The 16479-nt window shown below is 48.6% G+C and overlaps 8 protein-coding genes across 8 annotated transcripts in view; 4 read left to right on the top strand and 4 right to left on the bottom strand.

The window, feature by feature from the left end:
* SPPG_08969 (uncharacterized protein) overlaps window positions 1-468 on the bottom strand; it is a gene marked incomplete at both ends in the record, with an annotated part of 1530 nt that extends 1062 nt beyond the window's left edge. The window contains one exon of the mRNA XM_016757119.1: window positions 242-468. Within this exon, the coding sequence (XP_016610914.1) occupies window positions 242-468 (227 nt within the window). The remainder of the gene's footprint in view (window positions 1-241) is intronic.
* A 723-nt stretch (window positions 469-1191) lies between these two features.
* SPPG_01954 (uncharacterized protein) lies at window positions 1192-3329 on the bottom strand. The gene is made up of 4 exons (XM_016750262.1): window positions 3147-3329; window positions 2229-3087; window positions 1823-2170; window positions 1192-1764 (listed from the first exon to the last, which is right to left on the bottom strand). Exons 2-4 carry the CDS (start codon window positions 3078-3080, stop codon window positions 1285-1287), a joined length of 1680 nt encoding a protein of 559 aa, XP_016610913.1. The 5' UTR covers window positions 3081-3087; window positions 3147-3329; the 3' UTR covers window positions 1192-1284.
* Window positions 3330-3458: 129 nt separating this feature from the next.
* SPPG_01953 (uncharacterized protein) lies at window positions 3459-4415 on the top strand. Its single transcript, XM_016750261.1, has 4 exons — window positions 3459-3654; window positions 3726-4069; window positions 4129-4288; window positions 4356-4415. The coding sequence occupies exons 1-4, from the start codon at window positions 3489-3491 to the stop codon at window positions 4391-4393; spliced, it is 708 nt and encodes a 235-aa protein (XP_016610912.1). The 5' UTR covers window positions 3459-3488; the 3' UTR covers window positions 4394-4415.
* On the bottom strand, window positions 4308-5292 carry SPPG_01952 (guanylate kinase). Its single transcript, XM_016750260.1, has one exon. The coding sequence runs from the start codon at window positions 5245-5247 to the stop codon at window positions 4435-4437; it is 813 nt and encodes a 270-aa protein (XP_016610911.1). The 5' UTR covers window positions 5248-5292; the 3' UTR covers window positions 4308-4434.
* A 74-nt stretch (window positions 5293-5366) lies between these two features.
* Window positions 5367-8235, bottom strand: SPPG_01951 (ATP-dependent RNA helicase SUV3). Its single transcript, XM_016750259.1, has 8 exons — window positions 8107-8235; window positions 7871-8050; window positions 7654-7801; window positions 6665-7357; window positions 6465-6605; window positions 6332-6395; window positions 6192-6272; window positions 5367-6126 (listed from the first exon to the last, which is right to left on the bottom strand). The coding sequence occupies exons 1-8, from the start codon at window positions 8216-8218 to the stop codon at window positions 5449-5451; spliced, it is 2097 nt and encodes a 698-aa protein (XP_016610910.1). The 5' UTR covers window positions 8219-8235; the 3' UTR covers window positions 5367-5448.
* A 651-nt stretch (window positions 8236-8886) lies between these two features.
* SPPG_01950 (uncharacterized protein) lies at window positions 8887-10392 on the top strand (the record flags this gene model as incomplete). Its single annotated transcript, XM_016750258.1, has 2 exons — window positions 8887-9451; window positions 10016-10392. The coding sequence occupies 2 exons, from the start codon at window positions 8887-8889 to the stop codon at window positions 10390-10392; spliced, it is 942 nt and encodes a 313-aa protein (XP_016610909.1).
* A 305-nt stretch (window positions 10393-10697) lies between these two features.
* SPPG_01949 (uncharacterized protein) lies at window positions 10698-11927 on the top strand (the record flags this gene model as incomplete). The annotated part of the gene is made up of 1 exon (XM_016750257.1): window positions 10698-11927. One exon carries the CDS (start codon window positions 10698-10700, stop codon window positions 11925-11927), a length of 1230 nt encoding a protein of 409 aa, XP_016610908.1.
* A 259-nt stretch (window positions 11928-12186) lies between these two features.
* On the top strand, window positions 12187-16465 carry SPPG_01948 (uncharacterized protein). The gene is made up of 18 exons (XM_016750256.1): window positions 12187-12233; window positions 12313-12438; window positions 12520-12578; window positions 12646-12754; window positions 12813-13006; window positions 13081-13254; window positions 13322-13515; window positions 13572-13743; window positions 13797-14098; window positions 14163-14314; window positions 14390-14549; window positions 14605-14807; window positions 14874-15014; window positions 15071-15304; window positions 15375-15686; window positions 15763-15990; window positions 16057-16238; window positions 16301-16465. The coding sequence occupies exons 1-18, from the start codon at window positions 12210-12212 to the stop codon at window positions 16392-16394; spliced, it is 3060 nt and encodes a 1019-aa protein (XP_016610907.1). The 5' UTR covers window positions 12187-12209; the 3' UTR covers window positions 16395-16465.
* The last annotated feature ends 14 nt before the right edge of the window (window positions 16466-16479 follow it).

Genomic DNA, 16479 nt, shown 5'->3' with positions numbered 1-16479 from the left:
GGCGATGAGGAGGTAGTGGAGTGTATGGTAAGGATGGTATTTGGGAGTCTTGGTGTGTAGTGGTAAAGTAGTCGGCGATACGTTGGCGGAGTGTCGTGTTGAACGTTGAGGGGAGGGGAAAGGTTGGAAGTGGGCCAGGGTCCGTCAAGTCTCCCACATGGTACTTGCTATAAAAGAAAAAACAATCAACACCAAACATTCATGCTCACACCTCGCAAGAATTGCAAACAAAAAACCATACCTCAACACCTTTTCCGCCTTTTCATCATGATACGTCTCAAAAACCTGCGTTACATCCCTTCCAGCGGCCATCAACAGAATATCCCGTCCACCCGGATGGCGCTCCACAAACTCTGTCACATTGTACACTTTGCCACGAACAGCCAGTAGAGCCCGCTCAGGCTTATTACACTCGCCGAGTTCTTTGGGTGTAATGACCGCGGGTTCGGCACGATCGTGTGCGCACATTTTGATTCTGCGTGTGTGTGTGTGTGTGTGCTGGTGGTGGTGGTGGTGGGGGGAGAGCAGAGAAAGGTGCGTATAAAAAGGTTTCTGATAAAACGGGTGGAGGGGGTTGCCTCCCAATTGGCGAGTGTTATTTTTGGGGACGGAGGGGATAAAGGTCCGTTCAGCGCGTGAAAGATACAAGGGGCTTTCAAAAGGAGTGGTGGGGCCCTCCAAGAGCTCTTCTGCAAGTGTGTGTGTGTGTGGAAAGTGTTCTAAACGTCGAATAAAAACCCCAAAGGCTTTGTTTTTTTCTTTTGATGGGCCGCTTGGACAATTGAAGCATTTTGGGTTTATTTGCTGCGCAAAACACACATGCCAGAATGATCTTCCTCCGTTATCCCCCTGGGCTTTTGACAACATGAAAGCTTCTTGTAAAAAGAGAGGACACTAGATGAAATACCACCAAACTTTATTAATCAATAGACTTGCATTGCCTGATACCAACTTACGCAAACCTTTGTGGTCGCCACAATAAATCATATCTGCAAAATACACTCCCCCATTTGAACACTTTCTGGTGCCAAAATGTTGATATCCCAGACCGTTTGCTTTGGTACAGCCAGTGCTTGTCTTGCACATTCCTGCACCAAAAATACGATACTGCCTTTCATCTTTTGCATTTCATCTCGGTCATGACCACCAAGGATTATACAATTTAGGGACATCAACGCAAGACCTAAAAAATCCCTGACATCCAATCTGTTAAAAAGGGAGATTTTACAAACCAAATTCCTCAATCACACACAAACATCCCACAATTGTTTTTTATGAGAGGCTTCACCCACTCTCAACCGGCACCCGTCCCAAAAGCCTCTTTAACCGCTCCTCATCCCCCGCACTCTTGCCCATCCGTACAACAGCACCCACAAACCGACACACAAGATCTACCAGTAAAACATGTCGCCCACCCACACCCTCCACACAATTCCTCGCAGCAACGTATTCACACAACTGGAGACCCGCTTCAACTGTTGATTGTGCCACTGAATCTAAAGCTGGATCATCGATGGGTGGGCCCCGCATGAGATGGATACCGTCGAGGATACGAACAAGGTTGCCAAAGAGGTGTAAAACGCGGACTTCGGTTCGGGGTTTATTGGAGCGTTGGAGGAGTTGGGAAAAGGCTGTGAGGGTACATGTTGTGTAGAGGGTTGTGAGGGTATACGCTGCGATGAGAACGCGGGGGTAAAATGGTTTTTGGATGAATTCGGCGCAGTCTTTGGCAAAGAGGAGGGCAGAGAAAATTGGGTCCATCAACTGTTTCAAGCGTCGTTAGTTTACGTGCGAGTGAAAATGTCGGGATTCTGGTACATACGGATTGAATTCCATCAGGTCGATCCAATCGATTCACTTCATTATCAATCTGGACAAAACATGCCCATGCCAGTCCGTACATCCACGCAGCAGCCGCAGCCAACACACCCCGCAATTCATCCACAGGAAAACCAAGGACCCGCCATGCATTCGCGTCATCAGAGAGTGTCGTGCCCCACAAGTGTTTCTTTTCGTCTAGGCAGGTGCGCATGCGGGTTAGGTCTGTTGGGAGGCAGCCTGTCATGTGGAAGGAGGTTTGGATGGTGGATTTCATGTCTTCGACAATGCGGATGTAGTGGACTACATTGTCAATGTTGGGTTCCATCATGCGCCAGAGGGGAACCAGGTCCTACACAAACGTTTGTTATCAACAGAAAGTCGGGGGTGGGAAAAACAAGTCAACTCACACCAAGCTCATCCAAATTCCCAACCGAAAGCCACTTGGCACTCTCCATAATCTTTTCCGTAATACTTTTCAAATCCTGATAAGAATCACTCGGGACTCCATTAGCAAGGAGCGTTAAATTATATTCCAACTCTTTCCGCTTTTCGTTCCACGCGTCTTGCATTTTGGGGACTGACATGTGGTTCCGACGGGCCTGGCATTCAATCCACGCTGTAATGGACATGGGGTCGGCTAGTTCGGAGTAACTGCTTCCACGGGATAAACCAAACACGGGGCTAATGGGCGAGGAAAGGGAGGAGGCGCTCATATCACGGATGAGATCTGTTGCGTGCATGTCTGTGTCGAGGGAGGTGACGCTGTCGTTTCGTGGTGGGCGGGAGGGACGACGGGTTGTGGTGCGTCTGGGAAAATTTGGGCGGGATGAGTCGGTGGGTTCAATGGGGGTAGGAAGTAATGGATCGTCCGTGCCCTCTGCAACACGTAAGCTCCGCTGTAGCCTTGAAGAAAGAGCAGCAGAGATACGATGGGATTTGGCATCCGGTAATGGAAACGCCGATGCATCCCGTTTTCGTTTCAACGGGGATCGATCTGACTCTTTTTCTGTTTCGTCGATATCCATTTCGTCGTCGGTTTGTCGTGGTGTTTTTTCAGAGGGTCGACGTTTACCGGGATGGAATAGCGCATCGCCGCGTGCTGACAGGGTTGTTTGGGTCCGTGAATGCCCATGTTCGTCAATGAGCATCAAGTTTTCCAGTGCGCTGAGAAGTGTTTGTGCGGCGGCTTGAAAGGGATGGGGAGCAGAGGTCGTGACACCCCGTTCCCCTTCCAGCCCACCATTCGTATGAAACACCATCACCCCACTACGAACGATACCAAATGAGCTCGCAAGATTACTTTAGTCGATAATGGGGAGACTCACCCAAACGCAAACCGAAAAACGACTAGAGGTCAAACAAGAACCCAACCAATGCCACAACAAACAACAAGACCTTGACTCTCACGACTCTTTTTGCCAAATGCACAAATACGAGTGGACAACCAAAGTGGAAATGTCGGATAAGCGGAATGGACATTCCAACAACAAAACTCTACCCACACACACAGAAAGCTGTCAAAAGTCCAAGTCGCGAAACTGTCCTTAAAAACTTACCAATTCTGATCACGTAATAACCCACGTCGAGCGGAGAAGCAAGGGGCCCCTCCATCGTTTCTTGTCGCCTTTTTGGATATTCCATTCCCAAATACAAAAAATAAACGTCAAATGTCCACCCCACCCCTCACACCACCCACCCCCGATGACCCAAAACGCATATCCCTTCTCGACACGATCCGCGACAGTCTCGCCCGCCAAAACAAAACCACATTACTGTATCGGATCATTGTCTGTGGATCCATACCTCCCCAAACTGACCGCTCAGAAATCATTGGTAAGTACATTTGACAACAAGAACAAAAAGCACAGCAAATTAACAATTAGTAAACTATGGTCGTCTTTTAGCAAACTACCAAAAACTATTCAAAACCCATCAAACAGATACAGATCTCATAACAGGTCTTTTAGTCCTCTATCCAGAAACCTACATCCACATCCTCGAATCCTCCACAAAAACCACATATGCATTCATGACTTCGTTACAATCTCATCCATTGTTGGGGAAAAGTAAGGTACTCGCTGTGTTGGATGATGTTTATCATCGGTTTTTCCCGTTTTGGGCTGGGAGGGTTTTGGAAGGGCGGGCTGGGGTTGGTGGGGAGGATGTTGTTGAAGTGGATGAAGACGTTGTTGCGGGTGTTTGTGTAGAGTTGTGTAAGGTTGGGGTTGGGCTGGGGACAATGGGAAAGGTCAGTTTTGTTTTTATGGAGTGTTTTTAATTTGGTAGCTAATATCTTTTTGTGTTTAGAATGATTTAAAAGTGGCTTTGGATGAATTGACAACGCAGTTTAGAGATTCCATCCCAAGATCATCGCTCTTGTCGGCTATTATTCAGTCAAAAACCGTCATGTCCATTGAAGAGTGGATAGACATTTACGCGAAATCCTTTACGCTTGTACTTGAAAGTGGTGAGTTGCAAGAGTGTTTGTCGAAATCAATGTGCATGTGTTTATATAGGTACTTTTGTTTGGATAGAACGGGTATGGCCAGCTCAACGTCCTCTGGTGTTTTAATAAATACTATCTATCAACCCCATTCTTTTCTGGTGCAACAATCACACCTTGTTATCACCAAAAATCGCCCGCTTAAGCTCCTCATAAGCCCTATCCACATCCTCATTCACAATCACAACATCCACATTCCCTTTGCCCAACCCCCACTCCAATTCTCGTGTAGCAGCCTCCAACCGCTTTTTCAAACTACTTTCATTCTCCGTCCCACGACCTCTTAACCGCCGTTCCAAAACCCCCACATCAGGCGGCGCAACAAAAATAAAAAGAGGACGAGTGGTGAACCCTTTTCCATTTCGTATGGCTTGTTGCAATTGTTGCACCCCCTGTACATCAATATCCAAAATAACATGCTTATTGGCATCCAAAACGGACTGAACGGCCTTAAACGACGTTCCATACAAATTCGACGCAAATTCCGCATGTTCCAGAAACTCGTTTTGGGAAATGGATTTTAGCATGCTATCACGGTCTGTGAAATGGTATTCTTTTCCATTGGTCTCTCCTGGACGTGGTGAACGAGTCGTATGCGAGATACTGAACCCGAATTCGGTTGGGTAGTCTTTAAAGAGTCGGGTGAGGAGAGTGGATTTGCCGCTTCCGGATGGGCCGCAAATGACTATGGGACGTGGGACAAATGTTGGTTTTGGGGGGCTGGGTGCGGGTGTGTCGGACGACATTGTGCGGTAGAGGGCTAGGCCGCCTACACTAATGCATCCAACGGCTGCGAGGACGCGTTTGGCTTTGGTGCGGGTTGAGGTGGAATTGGCTGCAAAGACGGGGGAGGGGGCGCTGGCAAATGTTCGATAGGATAAAGGGAGCAAGAGGCGACGGGGGTAGACTCGGCACAGAGACATGGTGATGTTAACAATGGTAAATGCCGGCGATCGTTCACCAGCGTGGTCCAACCACGACAACCGGACAAAAATACGGTTGCTTGGGTCATCATGCCAAGCCACTCCCTGGATCAACAAACTCGACATGCAACAAGAAATATAATTATAATATAAATAAATGCAAAATCTATATACACCCTGCCATATAAAATAAACCATCTACTAATACCGCTCCTCACTACCCCCAGACTTTGCCGGCCGGTCCAGCGTCTTTTTCAAAAAATTCACAATAACAGTCTCTGTGGACCGAGGCTTTTTGCCCATACCAGGACGCTTGTGCTTGTTTTGGGGCAACAGATCCAAAATGCCTTGGTTCACATCAGAATGTGATGGAGGTGACAAAGGGGTCTCTGTCTCCACAGTCTCCACACGAGCGTCATCACCCAACCTGTTGCGCGGTTTGCTCTTTTTCCGACGGCGCTCAAATGTCAATTCCGCCAATCCAGTATTAATCAATCGCTCACACTGGCGTTTCAGCACGCTCGCACCTGATACATCCGTAAACGTTTCGGCAAACCGCTGACTCAACCACATGTACAATATAATGACCCGGTGCTGAGCTTCCAGGTCCCGAAGGTCTTCAATCGTGTTCGGGGCGTGGGTCGGAAGGGAAATGTGGGGTTCTAGCGGGCATTCTGTGCCAGAAGCGTGGGCTTTGGCAAACGTAAGCATGCGGGAGGCGAGGAGGGTATCTTTGATGTTGCACGGGGCCAGGAGAAAAATGTAGCGGTCGCGGAGGGTGAGCGGGACGGCGGCGATGGTGTTGGCGATGGCGCGTTGCGAGTCGAGGTTGCAGAGAAAGTAACGACCGCCGAGAGAGGCCAGGTCTTCAAAACGGTCCTGTGGAAGTTTTTATGAGTGAAGTGTCATCATGTCGTTGGCATCCAAAGATCAACAACACGTACGAGTAGGGATGCGAGGGATTCGTTGGGGAGGTATTTTGAAAAGCTCTCAATTTGTTCCAGGGTAGGATGAAGTCCCGCGGACTAGATTGGCTTTTAGTATATACATGCTAAAAAACTCCAATTGAGCGCAACGCTTTTACCATGACATTGGGAGCCTTGACTTTCATGGCCCTTCTCAACGTGTGCATATCATAATCATCCAGTCTGCACCAGCGTATAGAGTATCAGTATCAAGTATTGATGGCAAGGTAAGGCAACAACTGCAAAACATACGTGCAAACCTCCCCATTCTCATACTGAGTTCCGAAACGCCCTGCACGTCCTGCAATTTGTTTGATTTCCGAGACCGTCAAAGATTTTGTTCGCATTCCGTCCCATTTTTCAACGCGCTCAAAAATCATGCGCCCAATATTTCTGGAAATGCAAAAGAGTGAGTGACAATGAAATTTGGGCGAGGAACATGTGCAACATACAAGTTGAGTCCCATGCCGATAGCGTCCGAAGCCACCAGCACATCATACACGCTATTGGGATCATTAAAGAGTTTGGCTTGTTCAGCCCTCGTTTCCGGGGGCAAGCTTCCGTAAATGACTGCAGCACGCAACCGCGTCTTTTCCTCAATCTGCCTCTTGAGGGCAAAAATGTTTTGTCTCGAAAAGGTCACGACGCAGTCTCCCCGTTTGAGGTCCGCCAGCTTGCCTCCCAGTCCAGCCCCCTTGACTGTCAGCCCCGTGAGACGCTGATAAGTGTTGATTTGCACGTGGTCCCCCGTTTCCTTTGCCATGGCCTGAACGAGAGGTACGGCCGTGGGTTCACCACAAACGTGAATTTCTTCCGCTTGAAGTCCCAAGAGGGCTTGCGTCCAGGCCCAGCCTCGGGTCCGGTCTCCAATCATTTGAATCTCGTCTAATACGGCAACATTAAATCTTTTCGTGACGGGCGCCATTTCGACGGTTGCGGCCCATTTAAAGACCCCGTCGCTCTCTCTCCGTTCTTCTCCTGTGAGCAAGTTGCAGGGCACGCCTTTACTGTTTAAGCGTTCGTAGACTTCATGGGCGAGGAGACGCAGCGGACCGCAGTAGATGCCGGTTGCGCATTGTTCGAGGCGTTGGAGGGCAGCATACGTTTTCCCTGAATTTGTCGGTCCCACATGCATAATGATTTTCCTAAACAAATATAACACATGTCAGTCACAAGTGTCGTGCAACGAACGGCAGTGCGATTGCACAGAGGCAAGCTTTCCAGGACAACGACGGGCTCCCTCTTCATGTGCTCTCGCACTCGCCATAGCTCAATGTTACCCTCCACTATAGCTCCATGACGTGCGTTAGCAACGAACGCCAGCGAGTCATGGCCCTATCCCAATTCCAGTCCCAAATCCAAATCCCAAACCCTAAAACACTGAGCCTGAACCCTAACACGAACACGAACCCCAAACTGAAACTCGAAGCCAAATACCCACCTCTTCATGGAGCGAGCGCCAGAGTGCCAGTCGGCGGGAGAAGTCAGATCGCTAAAGCTCATGAGAGAGCGCAAGAGCTCGACCTTTTGTGGGTATCGATCCGCGAGAAAAGTGTAGAATGCAGGCAGGAGGACCTTGTCCATTTTGCCTGGCAACAATAAGACCCAATGTGTTAGCAATAGCGAGGAACCCTTCCATTGATACAATCGATACTCACTATTGGCCTCGATATGAGCGACTGCGTCGGCGAGACTCAAGCCATTGACAGAGTCACGCAAGAGACTCTCTTTGTACTCTTTGAGAGCAGTCTCGAGGACCTTGTGTTCGACTCCCATGGCCAGACATTTTTGCTTTACCCAATTTGACCTGTTAAAGTAGTCGAGGTACTTTGCAAGGGCTAGAAAAGAAAATGTCATAATCGAGTATATTTTGCTAATTCCACATGTGAAATACCTCTCTGTTGGGAGGGAGAAGGTTGGGTAAAAGGGATGCGAGATGCGAGAGAGTGAGAAGAGCGAACAAGTGTGCGAATGGGACAAGCATACAAGCGTCTAATGACGATCATGACTTGCAAAAGCCCGCAGTTGGGAAGAGTTGCGAGATGCAACAAGGATGAAATATGAATACATTCCAATGCATTCCAATGTACAAGTGTGAAAGTGTGAAATTCCCTTCATTGCAAGAAGAAATAAAAAAGTTGAGCATGAAAGCCCAAGTGCAAATGCATTGAATAACTATCCATGCAAGCGTTAAATGCAAAATCTCGCAAAAGTGACTTTTAAACCAAACCCTCATCTCAACGCTCATCTCATCTTAATCCTCCATCTCCCCAAATGCTCATCTTATTCCAAACTCTAATCAAAAACACAATCTCGCTCATTTGCTTATTCACACTCCCCCGTATGTGTTTCCCCCTCTCTCTCCCCCCCCAATCACATGACATTTGAAGGGTTCAATCCTCGCTCCCCACATAATTTTATTTTTTTTACTCCGCTTCACCATTGAATGACTCATTGGACCGCTTTCGTCCCCTCCTTTGTTGGGTTGGTTTTTTGCATTGGATTGCATAGATTTGTATAGACAATGCGTTTATTGCCTTCCTTGTCTTCTTCTTCTCTTATTACTACTACTACTAACACAAGTAGTCTTGCTATTCATAATAACAAGGACACTCATCGCTCGACGCTTGTTCCTTCCGCCACCACCGCTCACGACAAGGGGATTGGGACGGTCATGGACAGTCTCTGGTCTCTCTTTAAATCCCCACCTCTTCCTTCTTCTTCTTCTCTTTCTCCTCCTCCTCTTTATCACCCAACAAGCACGGACTCGAGGCTGCCGCTCGACACAAACAATCATGTCTCTTGTCTCGCCACCAACAGTGACACGCTCTACGTAGGCACGCACGCTTCTGTCCTGGAATACAATACCCTCTCACACTCGACGCTGCGCTCCTTTGTGACAACCGGTGCAAATGTCTCTAGTCTGGCTTCCAGTGCTCGCAGGCTATTTTCAGGCTACGAGGACGGCTCTATCCGTGTTTGGTCCTTGTCCTCGGGTGCTTGTGCAAGGAGTGTCATTGGTCACAAAGGGCCTGTCTTGGCATTGTGCTTTACGCCTGAAGGGAAATTGTACTCTGGAGGTCAAGATGGTGGTGTCAGTGAGTGGGATGCCAGAAGTTGTCGGAGGAGATGGATGCTCAGAGGGCACTCGGGGAGTGTGACGGCATTGTGTGCTGACGGAAAGAGATTGTATTCAAGCGGTGCAGATCGAACGGTTCGAGTATGGGACATGTCTACTGGTGAGTGTTGGAGTTGGGGATTAGGGATCAGGGATTAGGGGGAGGTTGGGATTTAGGTAAGGGGAGTTGAGTGATGGTTAGCGTTCGGGTTAGAGTTGGGTTAGGGGATTAAGGTTCGGGTTAGTCGTTAATGGTTGGGTTGCGGGCTTCAGGTTCGGTTAGAGTTCGGTTTTGGGTTAGGGATGGGCTAGAGTTCGGGTCTAAGGTTCGAGCTTTGTTGGGTAATTGTTGGGCTAGTGGTTAGGGTCTGGGTTCAGGTTCGGGCGGTATATTCGCTAGGTGCACCTGCCCCACCTTTGCGTTGCAGGCTAGCGGCTGGGAGGCGAGCGCTGGTTGCTTCCACAACTCGCTGGGCGACATGATGGGCTATGTGCACCTATCAATCTTCCGCGTTGCAGGCTAGCGACTGGGAGGCGAGCGCTGGTTGCTTCCACAACTCGCTGGGCGACATGATGGGCTAGGTGCACCTATCACTCTTCCGCGTTGCAGTGTAGCGACTGGGAGGAGCGAGAGCTACCGCTCGCTTTCAATACACATGGCTAACATCTCCTCTTTTAAATACAGGCCGCTGCATTGTCGCGTACCAAGAGCATCAGTCCCAAGTCCTCACGCTCTGTCTCGGCCGCGACCTCCTCTACAGCGCCGCCTACGACGGCACCATCCACGTCCTCGACATTGGCACCGGCCAAACCCTCCGCACCCTCAAGGGCCACACCTCGCCCGTCCACTCTCTCGTCTTATCAAAGGGCAAATTGTACAGCGCGGGAGATGCAAGTGTGTTGGAGTGGGATGTCAAAGCAGGGCGTGTGACGAGGGCTTTTGAGGTTGAGCAAAAAGTCGTGGCGCTTGTGGCTGGGCGGGGGAGATTGGTGACGGCTTGTGTCGATGGGGAGGTTAAGGTTTGGGATGTGGATGATTTGGGTGAGTACCGACCGGGTTAGATTGAATACAAGTGAACATGGACGTGGGGGTTGAGAAATGGTGGGAATGTTCAAGTGATGGAAAGCGGTATTTTAGTGGATGACGGCAAGGAGTTGGCGTTTTGCCATGCCGTCTCTTTCTGAGCTAGTGTGTTTGGACACGGTCGGGCGCGTCTTCACTGGACACTTTTGCTGGATGACGGTGAGATATAGCTTTCGTCATTCCGTCTCGTCCCTGAATTAGCGTTTTGAGAGCGTATTCAGTGGGGCACATGTGGATAACAGTGAGGGCTCGGCTTTCGCCATTCCATGTCTTTTCCTGAGCTATGGGCCTGAACATGGTCATGATATTGTCATCAGAAGCGCATACGAAAATTGACAAAATCTTTTCCCTCGTAGGATCAGGAACATCCAGTCCGACTGGCAGTGCCCCGCCCTCTCCCCCTCAATCCCCAACACCCGCCGACGAACCCGACACCCCCGATATTCACCCGACCGACAGCGCCAGCAACGCACCCAACGGCACAGAGAGCATCCTCACTAGCCACGAAAGCGAAGCACACCCCACGGCTGCGTCAGACGACATTCGTGTCCTAAAACTCCAACTCGCCCAAGCTCAAGAACTGGTGGCAAAACAAAACCGCCAAAAACTTCGTCTCAAAAGCGAGCTCGTTGCGGCGCGGACCGAACTTGCTCACATCAAAGCCGACATGTCCATGGCTCAGGAAAGCGTGGCCCGTGCGGCAGAAGCCGAAGAAGAACTCGCAGCAGCCAAAGAACTCTTGGTCACCTACAAAACGGAACTCAATGTCACGCAGGAAGCCCACGAAGCTGCTTTCGAGTACCTCAAGCGCTCGGCGGACCGAAACTGGATTGAAATCGAAAAGGAAATCTCTGGCCTTTATGCCATGCTTCAAAACCCTTTCACACCCCTTTTTGTCAAGGATGATTTGGAGGGATTTATGCCGCCGCGACAAGTCCCACGGTGTTGGGACACGGATTCTGAATTTGATTCCGATGTCGAGGTAGATGAAAGCCTAGCGTGGTGGAGACGGGATGCACCTGTCGAAGGCGTGAAACGGGATCCCGCCAAACTGCAGTGGTGGCGACCCGATGCGGACCACCCTGACGAGTCAGAAGAGGTTGAATCGGCTTCCGTGTCCTCGAACGAGTCGGGAATACCATCCGATGTTGTGGCTCATTCGGTCGTGGTCAAGGCCCATCGCAAGTTATCGGACGGAGCGGTCATGATCACGGACTCCCCCTCTCCCCCCCTTGACACTCCCCGAAAACGCACAAACAGCTGGTTCCGCCCCATCCAAACCTGGGTGGAACACCTAAACGACATTGTCGAAGACCGCCCCGTTGTCCGCGTCCGTAGTCGGGATGTATACCGTTTTGACGAAGATTTACGTGTGGACGTTTCTGGGTACCGGGGCGGACACCCGGATTCGGCTGTTGAAGTGGATAATGTTGAAGGGCCTTTGGAGAAAATGGCGAGAGGGTTCGAAGGGGTTTTGGAAGGAGTCGTTGGGTTTGGGATTTTCAAAAAGTAGAAGGCGGTTATGACCGAGTTGACGAGGTTACCGAAATTTTTTTTAGACGAGTTTTTGAAAGTATAGATGTGTGTTTTTCTGTGACCCTTTTTTTTGTATCGTGCATACCATGTTTTTTGATAGTAGCCATACCAATACTATACATGTTTTTTTGTTGTTGTTGTTGAATTGTTTTGTTTTGTATGTGTTCTTAAATTCTGGCTTGCAGCTTGTATGACTCATCCAGCAAAAGCTTTCCTCACCCCAGCAGAGCGCCCGACGCGATCTACGATCCTCCCCCAAATGTCCATTGAACATGTCGAAGAGGTACATATAGGCCCATTTTCTTAAGAGACTCTTGTAGATGAGTGCTAACAGACAATTGCCAACTACTCATTTCGAATAGGCCATCCGACAGCTATATGACCCGGGTACACCCATCTACACCAAAAAAGCCGCCGAGGAATGGTTGGTGACGGTTCAGCAGGGACAGGAAGCGTGGGGTCTTGCGTCGAGATTGATTCAGTCTCGGGTATGTTTTGCAAGGTTTTCAAAAGCTTGAATGTTTTTGCGTTCTGGAATTTGAATTATAATGTGACGTCTGTTTGTTTAGGCTTCGCATTCAAAGTTTTTTGGTGCGCTGACGTTTCAGAAAAAGATTGTGCGGGATTGGTATGATTGTTTGGTGGTTGTTTTTCGAGTTAGTTCTTTAATCATCCTTTTTATTGCAAACTATTAGGGAATCTTTACCACCAGAACAAATCCCTCACCTCCGTGACGAGCTCCTAAGCTGTTTACTGTCGAGTACAGATGGCCCCATGTTTGTCGTTACGCGGTTATGTGTTGCAGTAAGTTTATGGCATATCCCTTTTTGTTTGAATACCATGATCACCCATGTGGGTCTAGTTGGCCTTGTTTGCACTCAAGGATGATTCTGGGCAGTGGCCGAATTTCATTGCGGGGGTGTGTCAGGCTATGGATGGGCGGATGGTGTTGGCGGCAAGTGATGAGGAGCGGGTGGGGTTGCAACTTGTTTTGTTGGAGTTTTTGACGATTGTGCCAGAGGAGGTTGGAAAAGCGGATTTGTCGCCTTCACGACAGTATGTCCTATCATGTGGAATTTTGGGAAAAAGTCGAGTTTATGTTCATTGGATTGGTTTTATTTGGGTTATAGGGCCAAAGTCATGCAGGAATTGAGTGAATCAACTAGTTTGGCTCTAAACCGAATCCAATACGTTCTTGACCTTGTCCCCCCACCCACACTTCCCAACCTCACCACCTTCCAACACATGAAAGCAAAAGCCCTCCGATGCATGCAGAGTTGGATCCAATATGGTATCCCCATTGGGTACGTTACCATCCTACTCTACGATACCGTTATAAACAAGAATGATATTGATATAACGCCAGTACAGCTCCCTCGGCCCGCTTGTGAACAAGGCGATTCAACTCTTGCCCGAACCTGACATGTTGGATGCCGCCGTGGATACCCTTATTGAATTGATATCACATCAAAGCATCCAGGCGTATGCTTCCACGCTTTCGGAAACGGTCCTGAGTGTACTGACGAGTGCGTGGGTCCGAGATGAATTGGCGAGGGCAATACAGGGTGAGTGGGGGTTTGTTTCTACTCACGGGATAAGGCACGCTGACGAGGTGGATTAGAGCAGGATGAAGATGTAGCGCGAAATATGTGTCGTCTCATGACAGAATTTGGGGAACATTTTTATTCGTTTATTGTCAAACATTTGTTACGACCTGATGTGCATGTTTATCTGGATATGATGTTGGGATGTACGGGGTTTCCGGGGTACTTTGCCGCTGAACAAGAACTCACGTACGTATCTTGCATGTGTTGTACAACGTTCCTAAAAGTACTCATTGAAACAGTGAGCTTCCATTGACGTTTTGGGCTCTATTACAAGAAGAACTCGACGATACGGGTGTTCTCTCCGAAACCTCTGCAGATATCTCCACGGACCCCATCACAGGTCGTCCCATATTTCGCTCCGGAACCGTCACTCAAGTCGATTCGGATCAGATTGGGGTCATTACAATCGTACCTGCCAATCATGATGATGCCAAGGTAGCCAAAATGGGGGTTGCGAAAAATGTGTTTGCGCGGTTGGTCAAGGTGGTTTGCTCCAAGATTGGTGTACCGCCTGATACGATTTGGAATACGTGGGCGGCAGGTGAGTCAAGTGTTGAATTCGTGTATTGAGATTTTTTCTTAATTTTGTTTTTTTTCAATTCTAGATGTTTGTGATCGGTTTTCGGTTTATCGACGTGACTGTGCTGATACGCTCTTGTCGTGCCATTACGTCCTCCGCGATGATATGTTGGCGTACCTGGTTCCACTCGCCATTAGCAGCCTGGATGATATTCAAACGGGCCAAGAGGACTGGCAGGTTGGTACATATATAAATGCAGAAGCAATGCCATATATACGTATAGCAGCTTACAGTGTTTGTGTGCGTGAATAGGTACTGGAATCCACCTTATTTGCCATCAAATCCATCAGCGATTCCGTTTCGTCTTCGGAAACGATTTATTTGCCTCGATTATTTGCAGAGTTGGGACGAATTGCTGCGTCCCCTCCTGATGCGCTGGTGCGAGTCAAGATGACAACGTGTCGGTTGATTGGTATGAGCGTTCTCGGTAATTGCAATCTACAAAGCATACTCATTGTTTCCTATAGGATCGTATGCGGAATGGTTACATGCCAATACAGCGCATTTGCCGCCAGCACTCCATTTTCTGATTGCGTCGATTCAGTCCCGAAAAGTGTCTACTGCTGCGGCAGATGGGTTATTAAATGTCTGTGATGTCTGTCGAAATGATTTGGTGGATGGAGCGGATGTGCTTGTGAACTTGTGGATCCAAGTTGGGCCTTCTTTGCAGGTATTACATGTTGGGATTTTTACGCTCACACTGTTACTCACACCTTTTGTTTTGTTTGGTTTTTAGCCACTGGAAAAATCTCGGCTGGTTAAAGCTGTTACGAATGTTATTCAATGCATGCCGTACGCCTTACTCCTTCCAAGACTCTTGACGGTCTTGAGTGGCATTGTCCGTGATATCACATGTGCGCTAGATACTGTCCAACAGGCAAGTCTCTATATGACATGCCTACCTTGTATGTTTTATCTCACACATGATTCAAGGACGCGGATCAAACCAAGGAAACTGTCCTTAATCAATTGGGGTACCTCAAAGCCTGTTGTCAGGGCATCCAACACCCTGAATCCGATGCTGATAGCTCGACAGAGTCACTCACGGGGTTGGCACCCCCTGCAGCTGGAAGCAGTGACCCGCAACAACAATCAGTCGCAGCAGTCATATGGGACGTTACGCAACGGATTTGTACGCTTTTTGGTGCAGATGAACATGTCATGCAGGTTTGTCCTCTATTCATCCCTCTAACGACAACAATAAAAGTATGTTCACCTACATTTTGTATGCAACCAGTCCCTCTGCAGTTTTATCAACGAAACCCTCCGAAACACTCTCCCCATCTTTACACCCAATCTCCCAGCCCTCATCACCCTCATCACCCACCTCTACGCCCACCATCCCCACGCCTGCCTCCTCAACACCGCAGCCGCAACCGCAGGTGCCTATGGCGATGGACTCGCGGATAGAGCGTCCATCCCGCAACGAGAGGAACTTACGAGGCTGATTGTGGAAGTGACTGGGCGGACGATACAGTGGTTGGAGAGTACGGAGCAAATGGAAATGTATCCGGATGTTGTTGCGTCGTATTTTGAGTTGTTGCAGCGGGTAAAAAAAAAGCAACCAAAAAAAAACAATTCATTTTTCCGATCGTTGTTTTTTAAACAAGTTTTTTGTTTACTAGTATACCATACGATGTCCATGGGCCCTCCATGAACTCTCACCCAATATCCTCCACGCACTCTTTGGTGGACTCGTCCCTCGAGGTTTAGTCATCCAAGAACGGCTGGCCGTTACAGCCATTTTGGATTTTTTGGTCGTGTTTATTGGGATGGATGATGATGAAGGGTTTGGGGTTACGAGGCGAGTTGTTGAGGGTGTTGGGGAGGTTTGGGTGGTGGGGTTAGTTGAGGTATGTCTTTTTGTTGTTGTTTGAATGAGTGAAAGGGTTGTAATATTCTTGTTTTTCTGGTGAAAGGCCATTGCAGGAAAACAACCTCGGTCTTTGGATCCAAAACTTGCGGATGTGCTTTTTAAACTGGTGACAAAGTACCCTGAACGGACTCGGACGTGGCTTTTGGGGTGTTTGGCTCATGAGGGGTTCCCGACGCCTCGTGTCAGTCAGGAAGAAAAGAAGACGTTTGTCAAGGCTGTTGTTGGGTATGTACTTGTTTTATAATTGGTTATTTGTTTTTTTGGGTGTTGAATGTTATCTGGTTTAGGTCAAGGTTAATTAAACGTACGCGAGATGCTGTCAAGTTGTTTGGCTTGCAGTGTCGTGGGTTGGCGAACACGGAATTTGGACGTGCTGTATAAAAATTATATTTTCAATTTTGTTTTTCTTTGCAACATTATCTATAATATGACAAACAAAAAAAATGACAAGATGCGTTTGTGATTG

The sequence above is a fragment of the Spizellomyces punctatus genome (genome assembly GCF_000182565.1).
Source record: "Spizellomyces punctatus DAOM BR117 chromosome Unknown supercont1.3, whole genome shotgun sequence".
Classification (NCBI taxonomy): Eukaryota; Fungi; Chytridiomycota; class Chytridiomycetes; order Spizellomycetales; family Spizellomycetaceae; genus Spizellomyces; species Spizellomyces punctatus.
Note: the sequence above shows the minus strand (reverse complement) of the source record. Positions and strands in the feature narration are given on the sequence as shown.

Bases quoted from the DNA above. Each gene is read 5' to 3' on its own strand.
- SPPG_01954 (XM_016750262.1), bottom strand. From the start codon at position 3,080: ATGGTGTTTCATACGAATGGTGGGCTGGAAGGGGAACGGGGTGTCACG. The intron at 2,171-2,228 runs GTGAGTTGACTT...ACGTTTGTGTAG, and splicing joins GGAATTTGGATGAGCTTGGT to GACCTGGTTCCCCTCTGGCG. The intron at 1,765-1,822 runs GTATGTACCAGA...CGCTTGAAACAG, and splicing joins GACCTGATGGAATTCAATCC to TTGATGGACCCAATTTTCTC.
- SPPG_01953 (XM_016750261.1), top strand. From the start codon at position 3,489: ATGTCCACCCCACCCCTCACACCACCCACCCCCGATGACCCAAAACGC. The intron at 4,070-4,128 runs GTCAGTTTTGTT...TTTTGTGTTTAG, and splicing joins GGCTGGGGACAATGGGAAAG to AATGATTTAAAAGTGGCTTT. The intron at 4,289-4,355 runs GTGAGTTGCAAG...TTGTTTGGATAG, and splicing joins TACGCTTGTACTTGAAAGTG to AACGGGTATGGCCAGCTCAA.
- SPPG_01952 (XM_016750260.1), bottom strand. From the start codon at position 5,247: ATGTCTCTGTGCCGAGTCTACCCCCGTCGCCTCTTGCTCCCTTTATCC.
- SPPG_01951 (XM_016750259.1), bottom strand. From the start codon at position 8,218: ATGATCGTCATTAGACGCTTGTATGCTTGTCCCATTCGCACACTTGTT. The intron at 7,358-7,653 runs GTGGGTATTTGG...ATATTTGTTTAG, and splicing joins GGCGCTCGCTCCATGAAGAG to GAAAATCATTATGCATGTGG. The intron at 6,127-6,191 runs GTACGTGTTGTT...AAACTTCCACAG, and splicing joins AATCCCTCGCATCCCTACTC to GACCGTTTTGAAGACCTGGC.
- SPPG_01948 (XM_016750256.1), top strand. From the start codon at position 12,210: ATGTCCATTGAACATGTCGAAGAG. The intron at 12,234-12,312 runs GTACATATAGGC...CATTTCGAATAG, and splicing joins CCATTGAACATGTCGAAGAG to GCCATCCGACAGCTATATGA. The intron at 14,099-14,162 runs GTGAGTCAAGTG...TTTCAATTCTAG, and splicing joins TTGGAATACGTGGGCGGCAG to ATGTTTGTGATCGGTTTTCG.